The sequence below is a fragment of the Heloderma suspectum genome, chromosome 5 (assembly GCF_057233095.1).
Source record: "Heloderma suspectum isolate Gila_16-S chromosome 5, 16-S_ref, whole genome shotgun sequence".
NCBI lineage: Eukaryota > Metazoa > Chordata > Lepidosauria > Squamata > Helodermatidae > Heloderma > Heloderma suspectum.
Window position 1 is genome coordinate 70,012,497 of NC_139462.1, and position 16,899 is coordinate 70,029,395.

A 16,899-nucleotide genomic window follows, 5' to 3' on the forward strand; every position below is an offset into this window, starting at 1 on the left:
CCAAAAATAACGTTGTGCAGAAGTTGGTTTACAATGAACTAAAGAACAATGATAAAAAATATCAATCTATAAAAATATAATGTCAGCATTGCAGGCAAACCTAGTCATAATGTATTTAATAACAACCATGAAATATCAAGTAGTAGTTATACTGGGAGTTCGATTTATAGGTATTAAATATATATAAAATGTATCCCATTTGCCCCCCCCTTCAGTAATAATTCATTTCGTAGCCTTTCAGGATCAACAAATGTAATACTTCATCAATAAAACATTTAAGCAAAAACAAGAAAATGGTGAAGTAACACATACTATAACTGCAATATTTCAAAACAGTTCCATAAACATATTCATTTCAGTAACATATACAAACACAGCAAAAAATACACAAATAATTGACTACAGTCTCCACAGGCTGCACAATGTCAGGTGTAATACAGATGTACAATATATTCCAGATCATGGGGAGAGTATTTCCAACACCCATAAAACATTTATATGACCCTTTTTAATTATTTCCATATAAGAAAAAAATTATATGAGCAATTCAACTAACATTGGCAACAAGTCTCTGTCAGGTAAAGGTAACTATACAAAGTAATTATGTTCACTTTATTAACAATCAATCTTGTTTACTGGAATTCAAATTGGTTTTTATCAATCTTCCAAAAGCTAAAGATAGTTCAGACTGCCACCTTGTGGAAATTGAAGTTCTGTTTACATTTCTGTCAGGAATACTGAAAGTATAGTAGTATCCTGTAACTAAAATCATCTTCTATTTTGTAGATTGCATAGTAACTTTAAGGCTTATACCTGGTTTGCACATAACGCTAACCCATGGTTTATTTAACCTGTGGGTTATTGAATTCTGGGACGTTGTGATGTTTAAACCCAACCACGCTAACAAGCCATTGCTTGTTAACCACAAACAATCCAGAAAGAGAACCCACATTTTGTTGTTGGGTTGTGAGCTCTGGGTTTTTAAACCATGGGTTGTCATTATGTGTGAAACCAGTACTGTGGGTTGTTCATGGATTATTATACGAGGTACAGAGGTGGCAGTCAAGAGTGGTAAAAACAAAACAAAAACCCAGGTGCTCTACATCCCAGTACTACAATACCACAAAGGTATTCGGGATACAGAGAAGGCATGGGGGAAGAAAGAGGGAAACAAAGACCTCATAGATTGACTAAACAAACAACTATCTGCCAGACAAATCCTGGGTAGGACAACAAAGCATGTGTTAATCATGGGTTAAATATACAGTGGGTTAGTGCTATGTGTGAATCATGTCATAGTCTCTGGATTTTATTACCTGGCAATCCTGACCACAAATTAGGATCTTGTCCAGTTCTTATTTTTGTATTTCCACTTTGGAACACTTTTAGTAGCAAGCTTCTATGTGCATTAGCAAAACTTCAATATCATGATGATCCTAACACTATTTTTGTTTAATCTTTTTATGCTTTTTCAAAGGAAAAAAAGCTGACAAGAATAGAACTAGATTATTAATGCTATAAAAATTCTCAATAAAATGTGATGTAAAAATCTTAATGTTTTATTTCCTTCTGTTATACAATGAAGGATTCAGATTTCATTTTCCTTTCTACTTATGAACAATCTGAGATAGTACAAACATACTTGCTGTTCCTTAATATTTTATTGAGGTTGGTTCATAGTACCTTCCAAGAAGTTTTACATTTTAAGGCATATGGTTCATGCACACAAGAATAATTGAACAGCACTAGCAGTGTTTGATCGTTAGACTTTCTGTACTGATCTCCATTAGTATATCAATGTCTACGGCTTGCAGGCAATAGCAGTTACCTGCACCAGTGTCAGAGCAGTTGCCACCTTGTTTGTCATGGACATGCATATCTGTGGTGATCAAAGTCCAATGGCTGTCTGTACCATTCACTTCAGTATTACGGTTTGGTGAGATTTTGCCTCTGCAAATGTCCCTACTTCGTCATTTTCACACTTGCAAGTTAGAAGATGATTAGTCATGTATATCCAACTTCCCCTTGTATGTGTCTCTAGCCCAATGGAAAAGTGTATTCCTGACCCTGTTCAGTGATATGTGCATTGTTCCATCTGTATATATAGTCCAAAACACATAGGTACAGGTGCTTAAGAACATTTTATTGATTGATTGATTTGATTTGTATACCACCAAGAAAAATGGCACTCAAGTTGTCTGTGTATTGTAATACTCACATAAGTGAGTTTTGTACCAGAATTAATGTTGATGTGTACGGCCTGAGTAGGCCATTGTTCTAATGGTTGCCTGCTGGTTTAAGAAGAGAATATTCAAATTGTAATAGGTTTTCAACATTGTATTGTACATAACGCTCTCCCTCATGTGATTCGAGGGGCAGAAACTGTGTTCAACTTCAAATGCCTCTTGAAAATGCATTTGTTCTCTCAGGCTTTCCCTAACTTGTAATAAGTCATGACACTGCTCTGTTTTACTACTTTGTTGTAATGTAAGGTTTTTATTGGTTTTATTCTGTTTTATATTAGTTTTTATATTGTATTGTATGTGTTTTTATGTAAACTGCTTGGAAATCCTGGGATGTTAGGCAGTATAGAAGCAGCTTAAATAAGTCATAAATAAAAAGTGAGATGTGCATGCTTAGCTCTGTAATTTTTTTTTTTACTGTGCTAAAGACTCTTGTGGCATCTTAAAGGTTAACACATTTATTATGGCATAAGCTTTCATGGGCTAGAGCCCCTTTCACACTAGACCATGAATACTTATTTGTTAGTCTTTAAGGGGCCGCAAGACTTGTTGTTTTTATAGCAACAAGCTAACACAGTGATCCCTCTGGAAACTCTCATAGTGCTGTAGTATTACAGAAAGGACTTTGTGTACTTCTAAACTTCTTTCTTTGTTGCCTGTGAATGGCAGGGGGAGCTATTTCCTAAAAGAAGCTCTGATCTTAGTACTTGGTGGAATAGCTTTTCAGGAATTCACACCCTCTTTAAAGCAACTGTTTATGGAATAGATTGCCTGACAACAAATGACAGGAGCTCAGATTATGCAGCAGCTTGAAAAATGTTCACACAGTTTTGATCTATTGTCATAGGATTCCTATGCCTGGGGATGTACTTTTCTTCTTTATTCCCAGGTCTGCACATACCCCAAACAGATGTAGGATGTAGCTTACTTTCCTCCTGTCCCTTCCTGCTTAATTAAGAAATGTCCCAATCTTTCCTGTCCTTGATACTTCAGCTAGTTACTAATCCTGCCAGATTTGAAGTGCTAATGGCTGAATAGTTGGTACTAGGTGTATGACTCCAGGGATAGGCAGACATTAGGCTTGCAGGATCAGTTTTCTTCTTTTGTTAACAAACAACAACAACAAAACTACTAGCTTCTAGTTCCAGGTAGCACCACCCCCCCATAAACGCTTCCAAAGTTTGGGGGCTCCTGAACAGTACATTGAGGTGTGTGTGTAAGCCAACTGTTGCCAGCTGATAAAATTGACCACAATCCCAGTTGCACATACACAGATTTCTTTAGACCCAAGCCCTTGTATATTATACTTAGTTATACAAATGTGAACTGTTTCTACTGTTGAGATTCCAGCAATTACTTCAGTTTCCTTATACATTTTCCTTTAAAATGAACGTTGCTCAGTGGAAATTTTAAATGAAGTTGCTATAATATTTCTAGGACCGTTGTCTATTATTTTCTACATTTGAAGTATTTTTTTTAATTAGTTTGCAGTTACTACCCCACTACTCTGTGTCCTAGTGTTTTTAGGGATTTGGTACATGGTGCTTTGATATCTGTGGGGCTGCGGTGGCTTAGTGGTTAAGATGCTGAACTGCAGACTGGAAGGTCGGCAGGACAGCAGTTCGAGACCCGAGTGCTGCGTGACGGAGTGAGCTCCCATCTTCAGTCCCAGCTTCTGCCAACCTAGCAGTTCGAAAGCAAGAAATTGCAAGTAGATAAATAGGTACCACTTTGGCGGGAAAGGTAACAGCGTTTCGTGCACCTCGGTGTTCAGTCATGCCAGCCACATGACCACGGAAGCGTCTTTGGACAGTGCTGGCTCTTTGGCTTAGAAATGGAGATGAGCACCACACCCTAGAGTTGGACATGACTGGTTGGGGACACCTTTACCTTTACCTTTTTGCTTTGATATCTAATATCCATATTCCCTAACCTGGTGTCATCCAGATGTTTTGGACTTCAACTCCCATCAGCCCCAGACAGAATGGCTAATTGTCAGGAATGCCGGAAGTTGTAGTCCAACACATCTGGACGGCACCAGGTTGAGGAAGGCTGCTTTAGGTACTGCCAGTCCCATTTTAGAAAAGTTTGATACTTCCTTCCTTCCTTAATATTTTGACATTGATGGCCTTACTTTTTGTTCCATGTGTACACCATATCATTCTAAAGCATATGGCCATAATGTAGTAAAATTTCAACGCAATAGTCCAAAGTGTTAAATGGTAGAACCTTACTTTCATCATAGATGCCATCTGTGGGAATTTTAAGAACTTCTGTTTACAGGTTTAGTTCATAAATAGAGTAGTGCCATACCAATTATTCTTGGCATAATTTGAGAGAGGCAGGCAGATGTTAAGGAATGCTAGAACAGAAGGCTTTGAGGTATTCCTTGGAGGTGGAAAACATTTGAAAATTGATGGCAGAGATAGCTGGTTAGATCTGCTGGTGCTAGTTCTAGATCGTTATTCCAAATTTGGCATATTGTTTTAAATCAGTTCTCCATTTTATTATGGTGGCTTGGCTTGGTCTTATTCACAAGTTTTAAAATTCTACAAAGTACACAGGAGTTTTTCACTTCCGTTTTTCTTGTCAGTAATTGATACAGCCTCACATGTTTATGAATTCTAAACAGTTTGGTATTAATTTGTTTTTGTCTTTTAGCCTGCCAATAGAAAAAAAAATACTTGAGAAATTAATGCTACTTTTGATTTACTTACATAAATGTCACTTTTCTAAAGTTATCTGCCTTCAATATAGTGGAACCCTCCCTTTAACTTAATTCCAGTGTATTTTATTTGGGCATTGACCTATACTAAATGGGCTGTTGGAGTGTGTGTGTTTGTGTGTGTATGGGTGTTTCAGCCATAATTTATAGGAACATTATAGCTTGCAACATATATTTTAGATTTGTGATAGGATGTGGGAGGAGGAGGGGAATTTGTAGGCAATAAAATCCTTCGGTTAGAAATATCCTTGATAGGCACTTAAATTATGCCCAAGGGAGAAAAATGTCTTCAAGAAAATCGAGTCTTGTGGAATTGAGAAATTCTCCCAAAGTTTCAATAATACTCTCTTAATACAATCAGTTCACTTGTCCTGTATAGCAACCTTTTGGTCTTCAACTCTTGTATGCATATAAGAATAATTCTCAGTTTCTTATGAGAGGCTGTGTATATTAATATAATATACATATAGCCCCTCCCCCCCCCCCCGTACTTTAATAATTACTATTTCAGGTGACTTGAGTTGATCAAAAACGTTTAATAATTGCTTTCTCTTTTTGTAGGATCTGGAGATAGTATATTCTTATTTACATGGAATGGAAGCTTTGTCTAATTTAAGAGAACACCAGCTCAGGTAAGTTGCTTAAGGCCTAAGAATACTGTTACAAGGTGCTGGATTTTTTTTTTAATGCTGTATTGGTACTTAAAAGTACTACACTTCCTGTTGTTAATAACAACCACAGCAGCAACAGTAATTACAAAGCACATAAAATTTTCAGAGGACTTACAGATATTGAAAGATTAGATAGTCCCTGCCCATAGGGATAGACATGATAAAAAAGGAAAAAAGAATGGAGAGCACTGGAGGAGCAGCTCCTTCTCTGGTTAATGGATGGGTCAGACTGGTCTCAGTTTGAATAAGTGTTCGTTCTGGAAAGGAAGGGTGAAGCTAGGTCCCTGGAGCGGCTCCTTTTCTGGTCCATGTGTGGGGCCAGGTTGGTCTCCCCATTGCCATGACGTTCTTCCTGAGAGGCAGAGGGTGCAGCCGCTTGGTTCCCTGGCCAGTGGATAAGGCCAGAATAGTGGAAATGTAAAGCAAGAGTTCACAAATTTAAGATGAAGAATACCTTAAGGCAGTGCCATATCCATTAGTCTCATGAACGGTTACTTTGAACCAAATTGAACCCTTGTATTGATGCACCCCTGCATAGCTGCTGTTAATTATTAGCCAGTTTTCAGAGAGTAGTGAAAAGTGTTGACCACAAAGTTTATTTCAGTGTTTCATAAGAATGCTAATTAATAAAGGAAATATTTAAGGTAGGAGATAATTTTAAAATGTTATGTTTCACTTTCTTTATAATGTAATTCAGAGTTGCTTACAACCATTTTTAATGAAAAAGAAATACAAAATATAAGAAAAAGCAGCTACAATGAAAATAAACTAGTAGCTAAAAACACTCCGGTTTAAAAGCCTGGGTGAATTAGGAGGTTTTAAACCTGGTGTCCATAAGAAAGTAGCATTGGTGCTAGGTGAGCCTCCTTGGGAAAGATTTTCCATGACCAGGGATCTGCAGCTGAAAAAGCTGCCTCTCTAGTTGCAACCTGCATTACTTTTTACAGGCACTTGGAGAAAGGCATTGGTAGATTGTCTTAGAGCCTAGGCAGGTTAATATGGGAGAAGGCACTCCTTAAAATGCCTGGGTTCCAAGCAGTTTGCAATTTCAGAGTTAGTACATGCACTTCACCTTGGGCTTGGAGGTGAACAGGAAGCCTGTGAAAGAAGCTCATTTAAAAGTGAAGAGATATGGTCTAAAAGAGCTGTCCCAGTTAAAATCCTTGCATCTGTATTCTGGACCAATTTTAGCTTCCAAACCATTTTCAAATGCAGTCCCACATTGCAGTCACTGAATTCAGAGGTTAGCAGAGAACACATAATTGTGGCTAGACTACACCTGCCTAGGAGAGAGTGCAGCTGGCAAACCATAGCTATTAACAGGTACTCTGTGCCATTGATGTTGCCTGAGCCTCAAGTGAAAATGCTGGATCCAAGAGAACCTCCAAGCTGTGAACCTGCTCCTTTAGAATGGAGTGCAACCCCATCTAGAACTACCTGAATACCATTTCCCAATTACATGCACAAATATAGTTGTGAGCAAGCTATGCTATTGGGGGGGAGGGGGGAGATGCAGGAGGAGAAAATGTTTGTGTCAAATTGTTCACCACATTGTATTGCGACAACTGCAATTTCGTAATTACAGTTCTGAAATGCTGAGTGTGACTTCTGAAAACTCTACACTTGGCTGTGACAATTTCTTTAGGGAAGTTGGGCAAAAATCAGGATTCAGATGGCAGCTGGTGGTGGGTCTTTCATTCTCCATCATGGGTGAAAACACTATTACAGTCTTACATTTAACTGGAACAAATGTATGATGAGAATTGAGCTCTTCTGAAATGAAATGAAAATAGCTTACCTGAATGTAGGTTATAGTTAAAGTGTTTAAAGTTGTAATTAGGCCATTCTATTGAGGCTGGAACTAGTGGGAATAGAATCTGTTAAGCACTTCTAGAATTCTTTTAATTTCATTCATGTGATAGCATCTTTAAATAAACTCTGTTAAATACGTGTAAAAATCTCAAATGCCACCTTTAAGAGAAGACATATTTTACTGCTGTCTTTAAAAATGTATTTAGTCATTATAATAATGAATATTGAAACAGCATGTTTCCCATCTCTGTCTTGGTGTATCTTACCATTACAGACAGCTTGAAAACAAGATTGAAAATATGCCGCAACAGTGGGATTCTGATCCTCCCCCCGCCCCAGTAAATGAAATTTTCCTTTGCATTTACTCTTGCATTGCTGTCTCTCAGAACATGTACAGACCAACACAATATATTCTTTCAGATTACAGACATGAGTTGAAATGATTTTGCTCTCTGGTGAATGCGTTCTTCCACAGAGTACTGCTTACACTAATAATTGGCTACTGGCAGCTTCTGGGACTTGCTGTTTTGATGAAGTATCGCCACCTTCTTCTACTTTGTCAGTACATACAGTCAGGGCCAGAAATATTGGAACAAGGATAACTGTTTTGGCACTTGGCTTCTGTACACCACCACATTGAAGTTGAAAGGAAACACACCCAGATGGGAGCGAAGTCAGGACTTTCAGCTGTAATTCAAGGGGTTGGACAAAAGTGGGGAACTATGGACGGAGGTCCGTAACATTGTTCAGGAGGCAGCAACGAAATCCGTCCCAAAGAAAAAGAAATGCAAGAAAGCCAAGTGGCTGTCTGATGAGGCTTTACAAGTAGCTCACGAAAGAAGGGAAGCGAAAAGCAAGGGAGAAAGGGGAAGATATACCCAACTGAATGCAGAGTTCCAGAGAATAGCAAGGAGAGCCAAGAAGGCCTTCTTAAATGAACAATGCAAAGAAATCGAGGAAAACAACAGAATGGGAAAGACTAGAGATCTCTTCAAGAAAATTGGAGATCTCAAGGGAACGTTTTGTGCAAAGACGGGCATGATAAAGGACAAAGAAGGCAGGGACCTAACAGAAGCAGATGAGATTAAGAAGAGGTGGCAAGAATACACAGAAGAACTATACAGGAAAGATCTGAATGTCCCTGATAGCCATGATAGTGCGGTCACTGAACTTGAGCCGGACATCCTCGAGAGTGAAGTCAAGTGGGCCTTAGGAAGCATTAGTAACAACAAAGCTAGCGGAGATGACAGTCTTCCAGCCGAGCTATTTAAAATCCTAAAAGATGATGCTGTTAAAGTGCTGCATTCAATATGCCAACAAATCTGGAACACTCAACAGTGGCCACAAGACTGGAAAAGGTCAGTTTACATTCCAATTCCAAAGAAGGGCAACGCCAAAGAGTGTTCAAACTACCGCACGATTGCGCTCATTTCACATGCCAGCAAGGTGATGCTCAAAATCCTACAAGCTAGGCTTCAGCAGTATGCGAACCGAGAACTACCGGAAGTACAAGCTGGGTTTCGAAGAGGCATAGGAACTAGAGATCAAATCGCCAACATTCGCTGCATCATGGAGAAAGCAAGAGAATTCCAGAAAAACGTCTATTTCTGCTTCATTGACTACGCTAAAGCCTTTGATTGTGTGGATCACAACAAACTGTGGCAAATTCTTAAAGTGATGGGAGTACCAGACCACCTTACCTGTCTCCTGAGAAACCTGTACGAGGGTCAAGAAGCAACAGTAAGAACCAGACATGGAACAACCAATTGGTTCAAAATTGGGAAAGGAGTACGACAAGGCTGCATATTGTCACCCTGCTTATTTAACTTATATGCAGAGTACATCATGAGAAACGCCGGGTTGGATGAATCAGAGGTCGGAATTAAGATTGCTGGGAGAATTATCAACAACCTCCGATATGCAGACGATACCACCCTAATGGCAGAAAGCGAAGAGGATCTCAAGAGCCTCTTGTTGAGGGTGAAAGAGGAGAGTGCAAAAGCTGGTTTGAAACTCAACATTAAAAAAACTAAGATCATGTCATCTGGCCCTATCACTTCCTGGCATATAGAAGGGGAAGAAATGGAAGCAGTGACAGATTTTACTTTCTTGGGCTCCAAGATCACCACAGACGGTGACTGTAGCCATGAAATTAAAAGACGCTTGCTCCTTGGGAGGAAAGCTATGGCAAACCTAGACAGCATAGTAAGAAGCAGAGACATCACCTTGCTGACAAAGGTCCGTCTAATCAAAGCTATGGTTTTCCCAGTAGTAATGTATGGCTGTGAGAGCTGGACTATAAGGAAGGCTGAGCGCCGAAGAATTGATGCTTTCGAACTGTGGTGCTGGAAAAGACTCTTACGAGTCCCCTGGACTGCAAGGAGGTCAAATCAGTCCATCCTAAAGGAAATCAACCCTGAGTGCTCATTGGAAGGACAGATAATGAAGCTGAAGCTCCAATATTTTGGCCACCTAATGCGAAGAGAAAACTCCCTGGAAAAGACCCTGATGCTGGGAAAGACTGAAGGCAAAAGGAGAAGGGGACGGCAGAGGATGAGATGGCTAGATAGTATCACGGATGCAATGAATATGAACTTGAGCACGCTCCGGGAGAGAGCGCAGGACAGGAAGGCCTGGCGTGCTATGGTCCATGGGGTCACGAAGAGTCGGACACGACTGAACGACTGAACAACAACAACAAACCATTCAGGAAGGACAGCCAGTGGCATACACACACCTCCATCGTTGGTGGCTCATAAGTAATGGAACAAACCAACATCATTTCAAACTGAAGGATCGCCTTTAATACCTGGATGAAAATCCTTTGCAGTCAATGACTGCCTGAAGTCTGGAACCCATGGACGTGACCAAATGCTGAGTTTCCTCCCTCGAGATGCTTTGCCAGGCCTTTACTTCAGCTGCCTTCAGCTGCTGCTTGTTTGTGGGTCTTTCTGCCTTCAGTCTTGTCTTCAGTAAGTGAGAAGCATGCTCTATTGGGTTGAGATCAGGTGGCTGACTTGGCCATTGAAGAACATCCCACTTCTTTGTCTTGAGAAACTCTTGGGTAGCTTTTGCTGTATGTTTTGGGTCATTACCCATCTGCAATACGAAGCGGCGTCCTATCAGTTTGGCAGCATTCGGCTGAATCTGAGCAGAAAGTATAGCCCTATACACTTCAGAATCCATCCTGCTGCTTTTATCAGCAGTCAGGTCATCAATAAACACCAGTGACACGGTTCCATTGGCAGCCATACATGCCCATGCCATAACACTGCCTCCACCATGTTTGACAGATGATGTGGTATGCTTTGGATCATGAGCTGTTCCTTTCCTACTCCATACTTTCTCTTCCCATCCTTCTGGTACAAGTTAATCTTGGTTTCATCAGTCCAAAGAATCTTCTTCCAGAACTGGGCAGGCTTTTTTAGGTGTTTGCTGGCAAAGGCTAATCTGGCCTGTCTGTTCTTGAGCGTTACCAGTGGTTTGCACCTTGTTGTGAAGCCTCTGTATTTACATTCATAAAGCCGTCTCTTGACTGTAGATGTTGACAGTGACATGCTTACCACCCCAAGAGCGTTCTTGACCTGGCTAGATGTTGTGAACGGGTTCCTCTTCACCATGAGCAGAATTCTGTGGTCATCCACTTTAGTTGTCTTCCGTGGTCTTCCAGGCCTTTTTGCTGTTGCTGAGCTTGCCAGTTGATTCCTTCTTTTTCAGGATGTTCCAAACTGTTGTATTGGCCACTACCACTGTTTTTGCTATCTCTCTGATGGGTATATGTTGTTTCCTCAGCCTAATGATGGCCTCCTTCACTTGCATGGACACCTCTTTGGACCTCATGTTGGGAGTTCCAGTGACCAGCTACCAAATGCAAATGTAACACTCAGAACCACCTCCAGGCCTTTTCTCTGCTTGATTGGTCCTGGGGTACCCAGGAAACAGGCCACACCTGGCCATGCAGCTGCTTGTCAGCCATTCGTTCCATTACTTATGAGCTCCCAACAATGGAGGGGGGGGTGTATGCCACCGGCTGCCCTTCCTGAATGGTTAGTGCCCCACTTTTGTCAAACCTCTTGAATTACAGCCGAAAGTCCTGACATCATTCCCATGTGGGTGTGTTTCCTTTCAACTTCAGTGTGGTGGTGTACAGAGGTCAAGTGCCAAAACAGTTATCCTTGTTCCAATATTTCTGGCCCTGACTGTAACAGTAACCCATAGGCAAGAAGATGAATGGCCTCAGAATTTTCTGTGTATGTCTTTTTCCCCCTTTAACAAAGAATGTTAAGTATACTACGCTGCTCTAAGCATATGGTTCTGTGAAGCTGGTTGATGTCAGACTCTGGGGGCTTCAGTCAGGAAACCTCTAGACAAATTCCTGTCATTAAGCCATGCAAGCTACCTGGAAATGTGTGTGCTCTTTAGGCACAAAAGGGATAAGGGAGGTATAGTATTGGCCTCTGCAGTCAACAAGCACGGTAAAGCCTCAGTATTTATCATGTCCTGTTTTCTTTATTTTTACTTACACACAAGTACACAAACACAGCCTTTGTCAACGTGGTGCCCTCACTGGCCATGGTGGTTGAGGCTGATGGGAGTCCAAAACATTTGGAGGGCTCCAGGTTAGGGAAAGCTGCACTAGCCTTTTGCCTTGCTAACAAAGTGATACATTATGCCTTTTGCACTAGCATTCAACTCCAGCAGCTGAGACCTAGGGTTGGGAAACAAATTCTCCAAGTCTGGATTCAGGTACCACCAACCTAGCCCCAATAGTTTCACTTTATTTTCCCTGTATTAAAATGTACAAGCTTTTATGTAGCTTTGCCTATTAAGGGATATAAAATCAACTATAATAAGTAACCAAATCAAGTCAATATGTACCTTATGTATGGCACTAACAATATCCATTTTTTATCCTTATGTTCCAGAATTGGGCTAGGCAACGGCAGTGTGCTACCTCATAAGTATATTTTAAACTGGTGTTTCACAGCTATCCAGCAAGTACAAAAGGAGGATGTGGTAGCTACTTTATAGGCTTATTATTCTGAAAATACTGTGTTCACGCATGAAAGCACTGAGTTGGCTCTTTTAAATTTTTTTTCACAAAATCTGAATTTTTTATTTTTTGTTTTACAAAAATATAGTTTGTGAAATATGAGGTGAAAAGCAATGAGTTCAACCTTTTTTTTTCATTTGTCTCCTGGTTTCTGAATTTTTTTGTACCTTGCGATCTCAAATCGACTCTGCACTCATGGTTATTAAGATCTGAAAAATGCCTCATGGGCGTGAAGGCAGCAGATTGTCCTCTTTTCCTGATGACCTTATTGCTTTAGATTTTTAATTTCCTGATCATATGAGGTGCAACTCACAGGAGAAGTCAAAGCAAGTCTAGTGGCATAAAACTAGCTCTTAGAACCATAGCTGCTGATAGAAGTGACAATGGGGAATCCTCAATTTCTCTCACAAATCCCAAAAGCTCAAACCTCCTTGTTCATCTTCTGATAAATCTTTTGACTGCGAGTTCTTTGCCTGCCCTGGAATAGTGAGTAAATGTATTAACTTTTCCAGTGCTAATATGTGATTTGGAACTCACATGTGACTTGAAAGACTTTTCTTTGCAGTAGAAGAGCCCCAAGGAATGTAAGTGTCTGCCTGGAACTTGAGAGGAAGCATTTATTTCAATAAAATATGAATAAGGGCCTGTTAAGTATATCTGGCATATCTCTTTATTTCTGTCCTCCAATTACCCTTTCTGTTTTCAGACCAGTTTTGCATAAACCTGTCACTATTTGTGTGCCATTAAATGAGTCTCATTGTTATCTATATCATGCAAATAAAACACCCAGTTTTAAATTTAGACCCTGTACTCCCTGCAGTCAATCTGAAGCATTTTGAGAACATTGTACATTTTTCTTGTAATATAAATATGCCACATGAGGAGTTCTGCGGGATAAAACTAAATGTACATAATGTATCTTCAGAAATGAGAGAGTTAACAAGTAACATGAAAAGTGACACTTGGAACAGAATCATTTTAACTTTAGATGGCAATTTAGACACTTGCCTGGAAGCCCTGTTGTCATCTAGAGCTCCCAGTCTGACACTGTTCAAAAGATGTTCCATAACATCTTGCTTAGTTCAATTTTTTAAATTCGGTGAGTCCCTGATGCTTTTACCTGTTGCCATTACATATTTCTGCACACCCTTATGAAGCCCCTTTCAAGTCCTTTAATTTTGTTCTTGCATCTATAACTTGCTTTAAAAGGTTTCTTAAAACAGAGAGTTTATCACATTTCCTGTAAGCTGACCTTTCAGCTTCTCTTAATGTAAGGTTAAGATATCTGACTTATTAGAATAATTACAATTTTCCTAATCACATTTACAGTAAAATAACTTTTTTGTGGGGATAATAATATTCTGAATTACCTGAAATCAAATATACCTGTTTGGTAGACAACATTTGTTTTCTGCAGATCTATTAAGAACATAAAAAGAGCCATGCTGGATCAGACCACGGGTCCATCTAGTCCAGTATTCTGTTCACAAAGTGTCCAACCAGCTGTTGACCAGGAACCCACAAGCAGGGCATGAGCACAACAGCACCTTCCCACCCATGTTCCCCAGCAATTGGTGTACGTAGGCTCACTGCCTCTAGTACTGGAGGTAGCACATAGCCATCAAAACTAGTAGCCACTGATAGCCTTTTCCTCCAAGAATTTGTCCAACCCCCTTTTAAAGCCATCCAAATTGGGGGCCATCACTACATCCTATGGCAGCGAATTCCATAGTTTAACTATGTGTTGTGTGAAGAAGTAGTTCCTTTTCTCTGTCCTGAATCTCCCACCAATCAGCTTCATAGGATGATCCCAGGTTCTAGTATTTTGAGAGATGGAGAAAAATGTCTCCATATCCACATTCTCCACACATGCATAATTTTGTAGACCTCTATCATGTCTTCCCTTCTGATATGTATTTGAAAATCCACAATGAAAAACTGCTACAACACAACTGAATGTTATTGACAGCAGCTTATTCCCAGCATATGTTGCTTTAATTTAACTGGTAGCTGTAATAAAGAGTAGTAGCTAGTAAGAGTGCACAGATTTAGGAGAAAATGTACAATTATTTAAATAGGATTAAGGGCTAAAAACATGAAAATCGAGTATGTAATGAATGCAACTTTAATTATAAATGGTTTTTCTTTTCTTTTTTTACAGAATGATGTGCGAAACAGTGAGATACGAAAGGCATGAAGCAAATGAAGTTTTGTACTAGTGAGTGTGGTTGTCTTTACTTTTATACCATAATTGCTTATGGAGAAACTTGAAGATCCACACTATGTAATCTTTGCACAGCAATGTGTCACCTCAAATAGTACGAGGGAGAGGAAGGAATGACATAATTTGGAATAAAATGATAAAAGCATTTAAAATCAGCTAGATTGTCACATCTGAGATGAACTAAAGGGAGGCTTTGTAGCTAGTGACGTTCTGTAATGCTGTTGACTTAATATTGCTTCCACTTTGTTTATTTAATAAGGATAGTCCTTTGTAAGTCTTGATAAGGGAGAAATATGTATGCATCTTGACTACATTTTAATAGGCATGGTTAGTCTGAAAGCATTTAAGACTGTAGTAATACTTGCTGTAGAGAAGTGTTTTGATATTTATGGAGTCGGATATTTGAGAACTTAGGACGCAATCCAAACTAGATAGGTGGCTTCCTCCGACCTTGGAGGTGACTGCCTATCCAAAGCAAAGCAGGAGAGGCACAGGGGGATCGTTCCCTCTGCACCCGTCCTGCCTTGCTCTTTTTCGCTAGACAGACGTTTTCGGCTGTCCAGTGGCGGGGGACTGACCGGGAGAGGAAGCTGCCGTACGACACATAGGGTGTGTTGTACGTGCAGCTCCGCTCTCCCCGCCTCTGAACACCCCTGGAACGCCCCCTTTCATTTGCTCCGCTTTCCTCTTGTGAGTGCGGAGGACAGGGCTTCTCTGCACTGCCTGATGTCAGGGTGGACGCTGAGCCCATAGAATCCCAGAGTAGTTCTGATTCTGAGGAAGAGCATTCGCTCCTGGGAGAGGAGCGCGCTCCTCTTTCCCAGGACCAACAGCTGACGGAGATTCCTCCCACCAGCATTCCTAGTTTAGTTAGCAGTCCAGGGAGTGACCAAGCACAGATAGCAGACTTGGTGGATGCGCGATGCAGACGCAGAGAGCGGCGCCAGATGGAGGGCACGGAAAGGAGGCGAAGTGCCAGGTTGGCACGCAAACAACGGCTGCGCCCCGAGGATCCGAGGGAAAAGGGGAGGGACTCTCCCTAGTCCTTAAGTTCAGGGGTCTGCCAGTAATTCCCTTTCAAACGGGGACCAACTGTTCCAACTTAGGGCATAGGTACTGTGCTGCTCAGATCTAGTTGCAAACGGTATAGTTGTTAAGTTGTAAAAGAAGAATAAAGCTCTGAAAGGAATCCCTTTGTCTGTGTCTGGACTTAGCTACTGGATTAGACTGAGAGAGCCCTCCAAGGAGCCCTTGACACCTCAGAGGCAGCATGGACGAGAGGGGCAGTCAGTTTTCCGGGAACCAACCTTGGAGCGAGGGCTCTGAGGTCAGTTCCTGGAAAAGAGCATATCCTATGGCCCGCTAGACAGTGTCTAGCAGGCCATAGGATTGCTCTCTCCAACGCCTTACAGTGTGCTTAGTTTTAATTCTCATTTTCTGCCTAGCAGTTTGTATCCATAATGGATAAATAGGAAACAGAATTTGGTTGTCTTGAATTTGTGTCATTGTATTTGACAAATCTTCCACTAAGCATTGGGTAACCTGTTTGTTATAGACTTAGAAAGAGATTAGCGATTTCATAATGGTGCAAACTGTGTATAGATACATATACATAATAAACTCTGGCTTAATCCCATTGTACAGTCTTAAGTGCCAGTTGAATTGTTTTTGGGTCATACTGTAGGACTGACAAGCCACCATAATATTGCATTGTGAGCCTGCCTATTTTGAACATGACCATTTCAAAATGGTTTCTTTTCTTCACTGCCCATTAGTAAGTTCTGAGGCTCACTCTTCAAACCAGCTCCTACGATGATCAAGCTATAAAGTAATGATTGGTCTATTTGCCTCTGTGTGAGTGTCAGAGTGTTTGTATCCTCCCCTAGGCAAAACACAGTACAACAATTTTGAGAAGCTGTGGCTACAATCCTATGCGTGCTTAATTGGGAAAACGTCCCATTCAACGAAGTAGAACTTGCTTCTGAGTAAGCATGCAGAGAAGTGGCCTAGAGGTAGGGATGTACGAAAGTCACTTAACCTTTTCGCAGATTATGTTGATGGTGGTGGTGGGGGGAGTTCCGTCCCTCCCCCCGGAATCCTCGCTGGGGGGGGCGCTCCGTTCCTCCCCCCGGAATTCTCTGAGGCCGGCTGTGCTCCGCGGCAGTTCCGCG

The 16,899-nt window shown here is 40.8% G+C and overlaps 1 protein-coding gene across 7 annotated transcripts in view; it reads left to right on the forward strand.

Moving 5' to 3' along the window:
* The window catches only part of RAPGEF2 (Rap guanine nucleotide exchange factor 2), a 251,319-nt gene that overhangs the window by 84,238 nt on the left and 150,182 nt on the right, over positions 1-16,899 (forward strand). For all 7 annotated transcript variants that reach the window (XM_084856366.1, XM_084856370.1, XM_084856368.1 and 4 more), the window contains exons 2-3: positions 5,530-5,600; positions 14,666-14,722. In XM_084856366.1, the coding sequence (XP_084712492.1) occupies positions 5,530-5,600; positions 14,666-14,722 (128 nt within the window). The remainder of the gene's footprint in view (positions 1-5,529; positions 5,601-14,665; positions 14,723-16,899) is intronic.